The 10,020-nt window shown below is 35.7% G+C and overlaps 1 protein-coding gene across 1 annotated transcript; it reads left to right on the plus strand.

Moving 5' to 3' along the window:
* The first annotated feature begins 4,314 nt into the window (after positions 1 to 4,314).
* On the plus strand, positions 4,315 to 9,997 carry LOC149834543 (glycine cleavage system H protein 2, mitochondrial-like). Its single transcript, XM_090010178.1, has 4 exons — positions 4,315 to 4,420; positions 5,844 to 5,932; positions 6,992 to 7,162; positions 9,869 to 9,997. Exons 1-4 carry the CDS (start codon positions 4,327 to 4,329, stop codon positions 9,995 to 9,997), a joined length of 483 nt encoding a protein of 160 aa, XP_089866304.1. The 5' UTR covers positions 4,315 to 4,326.
* The last annotated feature ends 23 nt before the right edge of the window (positions 9,998 to 10,020 follow it).

Genomic DNA, 10,020 nt, shown 5'->3' on the forward strand with positions numbered 1-10,020 from the left:
GAATCCGTCGCTAATTAGTGATGGATTTGGCAACAAAATGTTTTTTGTCGCTAAGTTCGTACATATTTTGACTGTTTACGGTGGATGGTTATCTCTCGCTAATCCATCATAACTTTGCGACAGAAAAAAACCGTCGCATAGTTTTGTCGCTAATTAGCATTTTTCTTGTAGTGGTAAAACTCCAGGAGGTAACAAGCCTCACCACTACACCATACTCTCTCTTGTTGCTTATTTTGACAGAAATTAATTTATATAAGCTTACACTTGATGTTTCCCCTTTCAGCGGATTTTCTCATTTCCACGTGGGCTTTCCCAATTCTTCCTGACATCTCATTAACTTCTATTTAATATATCTTGAATCTTGTACCGGAGTCTTGAATAAGGTTCCACAAGATATTTGGATCTATCAAGATCCAATTGCAATCGGGTTGGGATTCGGATCTCAAATCCGAGTTGGGTCTATACTTTAGAACTTCTGAACTCTCTAACTAGATTTTTGGATCTTGATTGAGATTCAATCGCATTTGGATCCATTGAGATCCAATTGAATTCAAAATAGATCTTGGATCCATCAAGGATCCGAATCCACTTGTCCTAACTGAATCCAATTTCTGGATTCATTTGATCTTATTCGGATTCAAGATCCATTTGGATCAAATCCATATCATACTATTGTATTCATTTTAAATAATTTTAACATTTATTTATTTTGATCATTACCAAAATTTTGCAGGTTTTACATGTTGGGCCAGTTACCTGAAAAAGAAATAGGGGGAAACAATATAAACATGTTTTGTTAAATTAAAATTTTTATGATATTGGGTCATTTGTTCTTGAAAAAGAGAGAGAAAATTTTATACATATATATATATATATATATATATATATATATATATATATATATATGTTAGTTCAGTTTCATATGGATATCCTAAATTTTTTTGGTGTATATATATACTCGTGTTTAATCACCCACTCAATTCCTTTTTAGCAGCATATTTGATTAATGGTATGCATCATGTCATACCTTTTTACCAGGTAATAAAATACATATGATCATGCAAAGCTTATTAGGTATACACCTATGTAATTAGTGGAACAAAAACGTTTATGGGTGTTGCCATGATTCAGTTAGCTATGTAATTATTTTTCGTTGCCATCGTATAAGTTGTTTTCAATGCTTTAACTGAATGTTTTATGCTAAGTTAAAGTTTTAATATGAGGTTGGCTTCTTATGCATGAGTCAGAATGGAATTGATATGTGTTTATATGTAAATCACTGCATGAGTGTGCACATAATCGATTAAAGTGTGTATTGCATGAAAGTATGCATAGGACGTTAACTTGTGAGTTAAAGCATGCATTTGACATGAGTACACGCTTTAAATGAAATCATGCATTTGATATGAATACATGTATTGAATAAAAGCATGAAATAAATATGAAGTCGTGAACTCATGCACACGCACATGTATATTGTGGGTTCGTGCATGTTTCGAAATGGCATAAATGCATATGTTTATGAAATTTATTGTTTCGTGTACATCTCAAAAATCGCTTGTATAAGTGTGTGTTGGGAAGGAATGCATACTGGCATGTTATTCATGATTTTTGCATATGAATGCATTGATGATCAAATGGATCGTCCTGAACTGTGTAAGCCTTGAGCATGTGTTGCTTTTTGTTTTAGTGGTTAAATGCATTGCAAAAATCAAATGTGATGTTATTGTTCTTATTGCACTATTCTATGTTGCCACGAGCTGTGATCCCGTGAAGAGCTTGGCATGTTAATTTGCAAGCTTATATTATTAATTCTTCCTATTGATTTGCAAATATAAAATAGATAAATTAATAACAAGATAAAAGAAAGTAAAGAACAATGTAATTTATATTTTCTTGATGTCACTTTTTTAGTGTGAGAATCTTGGATATTGCGGTTTTGGGAAAACTGTGAGGATACTAAAACTCTATATGCGTTGTTGTTGCCCCTGAACCCGCTATTGAGGTTCTTCTCCTGGCCACGATTTTAGAGAGAATCTGTCATTTTTCCTAGGGTGGTGTGTAGACACAACTGTTGTTTTGGTATGCTAAGAAAGTGGCGTCAATGGATGTTGATTTTCATGGTCTCTGACATTGGATGTTGATTTTCATTATTCCGATGAATGGTGTTGTTTTCTGATATCGATCGAGGGCTAAATTTAGAATCCTAATAATAAAATACAACTTGTGTACTAAGTTACCCTGAGAACCTAACTTGACCTCGAAGATTTTACCTGTTTTGAGTATCTGCGGGCAATGGTAATTAAAAAAAGGAACTTAAATGTGTGTGCATCCTAATAGGGACGTGCATATGAAAGAGAACTTGATTTAAGATAATAAATTATTCATGCATTGCACTGAAATCATGCATATTCTTGCTATGCATTAGATAATGCATATTTACTTATTCCCTTAATTGTGATATATTGATGAATGCATGATGTTTATTTTCTAATGCATGTTAAATATCTTTATTGCTTAAATTATGATTTCTGTTGTTATTAAATGTTCCCTCATGCTTAATAAATATTTCCTATTACATGAATGATTAGTCGAATTATGAATGTGTTATATTTATGTCCCTCTAAAATATTGTATGAATCTTATTTATGTTCTTTTTACTTGTTTGATTCACTAGAGGGATTCATACCTAAGATTCTTTGGATTCTGACACCATATTTTTTGTATTTTTTGTAGCCTCAGATGCCTAGTAGGGAGGACTTGCTTTTGAAAAGAGTCACGAGGGGACTACACGGCTGCAAGACAGATTCTTGGGACGGCATGGCTTCTTCTTTTTGCTTTCTTTACTTTTATTTACTTGTCTTGAACTTTTTATATTTGAATAAATAAAGTTTGGTTTGAATTTGGTTTTGTATGATAGATGAGTATAAGATCCATTGTGGTGGTGGTGGTTGTGTTTAACTGTAAAGGCCCCTGGTCTCTGGGATTGTTTTCGCATTTATTTTAAAAAAATACATTTTTAAGGGGTATGAGTTGTAGTCGTTACAATTCTCCTCCTCTTTGTTGTATGACCGACTATATTATAACATGTGAAAAACTTGTTTTTTATTAAACAAACTATATAAATCACATCAAAAAAGTTGGATTGAATAGGTGGAGCGTATGTCTTCATGTCAATTTTTTTTGCAACCATTATGTGGTATCGATTTTTGTGTCCACATAAACTAAGTGAAAAGTGAAAAGGGACCCATCAAGTAGGGGTGTCAATGAGTCAGTTTGATCCGGATCCAACACATACCAAACCCTATATGGTTAGGGTTTGGTGACGAAGAATAAGGTTCAATTAGAATCTGGGTCAGGCCCAAAAGGTCTGATTAGTATATGGAGCCATATATGGTTTGTGAAAATTTTCGCTAAACTAGGATATGACTCATGTTCTAATTAAGATCCATGTTTTTTTAATATAAAAAAGATAAAAAAAAATTTATCTAGCATAGATCACTTCTGGTTCATGTACTCCTTATAGGGCCCGAGTATGGTTTTTGTTACGATGGACTCTGGTTTGAACTTGGTACTAGCACCTCAAAGTCATATCTGAGTTCTGTCTCACTTGAGTCTGAACCAGATTTGACCCGTCGACACTCCAGGCACCCACTTAGGGGTGTCAACGGGTCGGGTTTGGTTCAGACCCATGTGAAACCAGACTTAGACCCAATTTTTGGGTATGGATCTAGGACTAATCGGGTCCACTATAAGATAAACCATACCCAGACCCGATAAGAATTGCATGAACCAGACCCGAACTATACTCGATAAAATAATATTTTTTATCATTTTTACATTGAAAATTTATGGGTCAAAAACTTGGGTCGGGCACGAGTCTGATGTAAATTTTCATAAACTATACCCAGATCCATGTATTAATTGGACCTTCAAATCTGGACCCGAGTCTTAATCGGGTCTTCTTATTTATCATCATACCCGGACCCTATAGGGTTTGGTCCGGGTAAACCCGACCCGTTGATGCCATACACACACTACATGCTAATAGATCCGGACTTTAAACGAGTCCGACCCGTTTATTGTTGCATCGCGTGCGACTGAACGAGGCGGCATTGCCTCCAACTTTGGCTCCTATATATCATACGCAACCACAGCAAGAGGGAAGTGGGAATCGACACACACTCTCTCTATCTCTCTCTGCTTTCCTCCCTCGCTCGCGCCAGCGCAGCCCTCCTCTTTTTCGTGGGGGATCACCTGAGGAAGAAGAAGCAGCAGCAGAGGGGAGCCGCTACCATCTCTCTCTCTGTCTCTATAGTGACATCAATGGCTTCAAGAATGTGGGCCTCCAGGGCTGCTTCCTACTTCAGACTCTCCTCCTCCTCCTCTCCTCCTTTTTGCTGCCGATCCTTCTCCTCCGGTACTCTCTCTCTCTCTCTCTCTCTCTCTCTCTCTCTCTCTCTGTGTGTGTGTGTGTGTGTGTGTGTGATACAGTATCAGGGATCATGGCCTGAACATTGATGATCGGAGTTCTCGGGGAAATCTTTTGATTTCGATCGTGATATGTGAATCTTTAACGAATTCGATTATCCATTCTTAAGTTTTTTCTTTTCGGTTTCGTTTGTTTTTGCTTTGGTCATGATGCTTCGTAGAGTTTGATCATGATCCCGATGACTTCGAGATCGCTGGCATGGTATTCTTTTCCTGGCTTATCTTTAGACACGTTTGGAAGAGAGAAAAAGCTTGTAATGTTCTTCAGAGAACGGAAAACATGATTTTTTTTTCAAATGAGAAAAAAAAAATCATACCTAGTGTTCTACTTCTTTTCTCATAAAGATCGTTGACGGAATGTGATGAGATGAATGTGTTATTGTGATTCTGTGTTTGTCTGGAACATTTTCTATGCTTGTACCCGATTCAATGGACGCATCGGGTGGGTTGGATCTCTAAGTTTTTCTCATTTTACACTGTTTCTGCAACAACAAAGCAGCGAAATAATCGAAATGGAAAATCTCATTCTTGTTCCGACTCCACTAAATGCATCAATCAGTATAGTTCTTAATGCTGTCAAGAACTGCATAGTGACTTCAGAAGGTTGAAAGCAGTAGTTTGAAATTACTAAAACATGAGTGCTGGATAAGTAGCCTATATCGTTTTCTGAATGTATTTTAGTTTTGTTTCATTTATTGATTCATTTGTTTCTTCATTATCGGCAAGTGCTACATAGCTGTTTCTATGGATGATTGCTAGAGTTGGTAGAAAGTGTTGTGGTTGCTCAAAATATGAATCGATTCCCTTTTTCCATTTAGTTTCTAAGCATGGTGAGAGATACTGTAAGGTACTCATGATGATGCTGTATAAAGTTTTAGTGCAAACACAAACATAGTGATCAGTTTCACATTCTTATGGGATCAATAGTCTTCCCGAAGCAACTTCTCTTCCTCACGTCTAGGTTGCTCCACGTTCATCCTGATATCAAAGAGGGAAAATGACTTTCCTTGGCTTCAAATCATTTCTGCTTCTTGATAGATCTCTACATCTAAATGATCATCTTTCCAGGATGCTCTGATTTTTATTCTTGTAATCCCTTTATCCATATCTCGCTCTAAAGAACATCTAGATGACCGTGCTATAAAAATATATATAGCTAATAAAATCAAGAAAACATGCTATCTGTAAGTGTACAGTGCATCCATATTCCATAACCTTTCGAATAGGCCTCTTTTCTGAATATCTGATTCAAGTATTGTGTGATAACTTTGTTAAGTAAGTTTATGTTGGTGAATATCTGATTAAGACAGCATGATTTCCTTTGTAGTAAATTTTCATTTGCCATGTTGCAGTCGTGAAGGATTTGATGTATGCTGACTCTCATGAGTGGGTCATGGTTGATGGCTCTTTGGCTACTGTGGGGATAACTGACCATGCTCAGGTTATTATTTTTCATTGCTCCAGATTCACATATATATTTGTCAGTATAGTTGTATTATGTTCATTGATGACTTTTATTCCACTACCGCCTTGTCATTTGATCGGGATTTATTTTAGCATTTAACAAATGAGGATTATGAAGTCTTCATTGAAGTTGATTTTTCAGGTTTGAAGTTTGTCCTATGCAAATTCGCAGATGGAGTGGTTTGTACCTTTAGAGTATTTCAGATTTCTGTTCTTGAATATTGCATGTTGTTCTTATGGATAGCTTCATGATCTATAAGAAAATTCAGCATTCCATTTCTAGTTTTGCTAGAGACTGGGCCAACTTTGATATTAGTTGGATTGGAGCCGATAAGTTAGAACTTAGGACTGTATGCTAGCTCTTGTTGTCACATTTCTCTTTTGTTTTATGTACCTGTTTTCGTAATTCCTTGTTACTTCTTTTAATGAAATATTTTTCCTTATTTCCCCCACCCACCCCACCCCTACCTTTCCCCCCCCAAAAAAAACTTAAAAAAGTTATGTAGGAACAAGCTGTAATAAAGACAATAAAGTTGAAAAATTTTGTTGATTTTCTCACAATACAGTAATTAGCTATTTATCTTTAAGAATATTAATCTCCACGATTTACACTCCTGCTTATGATTGCATTGCGTATATTTTGTTCTATAGAACTTCTGACTAAAGCAAATTAGCTCATAAAAGTATTCAACAGAAGGCTTAAGAACATGCCATATATCTACATTATGTGTATATCACTATATCTACAAAATGCATGTTTTCCACTCTCCCAACCAAGTTTTGGTGCTGGGAATATCCCAGTTCTTCTCCAGCAAACTCCGATTCCCACATTCCAAAGAGAGCCTAAAGCAATACAACAGTACTTATAGAGAAAGATAGAAGTCCTACATGGAAATGATACCTTGTAGGGAAAATGATGAAAATGAACAGAACATCAGGCATCTTAAACTGTGGTACTAGATGTAGCATTAGTAGATCCTATGAAATGCTGCCTCCTTGCAAATTTCCTAATGTACTGTTTTTTATCCTGTTTCAGGATCACTTAGGTGATGTTGTATATGTTGAATTGCCTGAAGTTGGAACCATTGTACAACAAGGCAGTAGCTTTGGTGCTGTTGAAAGTGTCAAGGCAACTAGTGACATCAACTCTCCTGTTTCGGGAAAAGTAGTGGAAGTAAATGAGGAACTCAGCAGCTCTCCAGGTTTGGTAAGTCATCTAGTGACAGCTGGCATTAGGTTCTAGTTTGGTTCCAGAAAATAATCAGGTTTATCACCAAGAAGTGTTTAAATCAATAATTCTACTAAAATTTTAATGGGAAACTTGGCATCTCTCTAGGTTTGGTAAGTCACCTAGTAATTGTTCAAAGTAAGTTTTTTACTAGTTTGGTTCTGAAAATTATCAGGTTTATCAGAAAAAAATGTTTGATTCCATAATTTTATTTTAATTTAATTAGTATCATTGTTCATTATAGATATTTTGAGGTATATGATACGATATAGATAGGATGATAAAGAAAAATTAATATGTTTTTATTACAAATATTATGGGTTAAGAAATTGGGGACATTTCAAAAGCTAACAAAATATTGAAACTGCCTTTTTCTTTCCCCTTCTGATGGGCTTTAATCATGTAAGATTCTGGCTTATTTCTTTTCTTTTTATACTGTGGTTTGGGCCTAGATTTTTGGTTGGCCTACCAACCTTACTAGTGGCAATTCTATGCCCTGAGAGTATAAGAGAGAGTTGAAGGCATTCTGGATCTAGCTGTTCCAGTTTCCTACCTCTAATTTGTTACTGGGGGTATGAACAGAAGGTATCTGTGAAGAACCTCCAAGAGTTTAGATTGGCTGATAATTTCAAGTGGAGAAACTACGGATGACCCAAAAGACTGGACTATTAACATCAATAATACATAATTCTGAGATTCGGTCAATTTATTTAATGAATTGGTTCTTCAGTGGATGAAGTGGATTCATTCAAATTTGTTGGCTAAGTTAATGTTGACAGAGCTGATGGGTGAATTTTCTTTATTTCTTGTGCATGAATTTTCTTCCCCTCAGTTTTTCTTCCCCTTATCCCTTTTATTCCTTTCAAGGATAAGAAACTAAAAGATGTCTATTGAAAAGCAGGATTTTTTTAAGGAAATAACATATTAAGGGCCTAAAATAGGAGGAAATAAAAAAATTGTTGGAGGAAATTAAGAGAATGTAAACAGAATAGATGATTAGCTTAGTGGATCAAATGCTGAGACCATGTAATAGAGATGTTAACACATGACCAATCACAATATTGTGGCTGAGATTTAACATTAACTTAAATGATATGTTAGTGATCTACTTTGAGTGAGGATGTTCAACTACAAATATATCCAATGTAGTTTCAGAAATATTAAACCATAAATTTGTGATCACATAATATCACCATTGAAATTAATGAAGCACAAACTTTACATATGACAGACTCATTGAAAATATTGAGGTCATATACATACACCAATTCTTCCAAGTCTTTTTTTTTTTTGAAGGAATTCCTCCAAGTCTTGTCACTAAATAAATATGCATATGATAGGTTCTTGCACAACTCAATAATCAGTTGGACTTCATTCAAATTCCCAGTTTTCCCACTTGAGCCTAGCTAAAATCTTTAAGAGTCTATGGTCTCCTCATGAAAGACGTGCTGGAAGTCTTATCCTAGAGCTGATGGTTTTATCAATTTGCTGACCTCATGTGACACCACTTCTATTTCAAATAATACCAGCTAAAAAATTGTAATGTGAGCCTGGAACTTCTTGGGATTAAAAGATCCTCTAATATTATAATCTCATTTTGGTGATATGAGGTAGGCTACAGCCACCACCTTAAGCTTCTGCAGCCTGTTGACCAAAATGAGGAATCATGGGAAGTAACACAACAGTATCTGCCCCATTCTTCTTGACAGTATTTACATGAAAACCTAGAATTGTTTCTTGCCAAACTGATGAAATTAGAAAATTCTCTGCTTTGCAGCCATCAGTTGTCCACGAAAACAGAATGATGGATGTCAAATTTCTGGCTCATAAACCCAAATTTCCTACATAGTGTCACATTTCTGGCTCCTAAATCTAAATTGCTTACGTTGGCTATCAATACATTTTAGAATTCCTTGTTGACTAGCCCTCTCCCATGTGGTCTAAGGGATGTAAGTATGATAATCCTCGATTACTGCACAAGGTCAATGCTATTTTTTGCTTTGCCGTACCATGGCTCTCTGATAGTGAAGCAGTTACATGCTCATGGACAACCCATAAACAGCCATTAGTGCATATTTATTAATAATGCGTCTGGTTGGCTTCTGGTTTCATACACTGGGTTGCAACCAGGAGATACCCTCTCTCAGTTCAACATGGTGGGAATGCTCTTCCTGTCATGCAGCCTGCTTGCATGGTTTTGTCATACAATGCTTCATATGGTGTAACATTATATTATATTGTTATTCTTGGGTGTGAGTGCTTATATCTGTATCTATATCTATATTGACATGCAGAACATGCTACTTTACATGATGTTGATGCAGCACACATATTGCATGTCAACATGATACGATATGCCAGTAGACATAATTGGACTTGGGTCAACCATGGTCAACACCTTGTCCTTTCGTGTTTCTTTTCTTATTTTGATCATTTTGTAGTAATTTTATTATTTATAAGATTGCTATTGGTTATTATATTTCAAATTCAACTTATTTTTATTTACTACAGATGTAGCTACAGCAATGGAGTGAAAATAGGCAACCTTGAGAAGCTTTTAAAATTGCAGCAAAATGATCATTGCCCTTTGATAAGCTCAACTTCCCTCAGCTTCTGGTTGTGGGTCTGGAAATTTTTCATCGAATTCCTCGCAATGCATGGGATTAACTGTTTCTTATGATGCAGGTTAATGCTAGTCCTTACGAGAACGGTTGGATTATAAAAGTTGAGATGAGTGACCCAGATGTACTTAAATCCTTGATGGATTCAGATAAATACTCAAAATTCTGTGAAACAGAAGACTCTGAGCACTAAAGTCCGACAGTGAGATCATTCAG

Source organism: Nuphar pumila, chromosome 6, assembly GCF_984573655.1.
Source record: "Nuphar pumila chromosome 6, dmNupPumi1.hap1.1, whole genome shotgun sequence".
In the NCBI taxonomy this organism is placed as follows: domain Eukaryota; kingdom Viridiplantae; phylum Streptophyta; class Magnoliopsida; order Nymphaeales; family Nymphaeaceae; genus Nuphar; species Nuphar pumila.

Coding starts and splice junctions, on each gene's coding strand:
- LOC149834543 (XM_090010178.1), top strand. CDS start 4,327: ATGGCTTCAAGAATGTGGGCCTCCAGGGCTGCTTCCTACTTCAGACTC. Junction 4,421..5,843: donor CTGCCGATCCTTCTCCTCCG/GTACTCTCTCTC, acceptor GCCATGTTGCAG/TCGTGAAGGATTTGATGTAT. Junction 5,933..6,991: donor GGATAACTGACCATGCTCAG/GTTATTATTTTT, acceptor ATCCTGTTTCAG/GATCACTTAGGTGATGTTGT.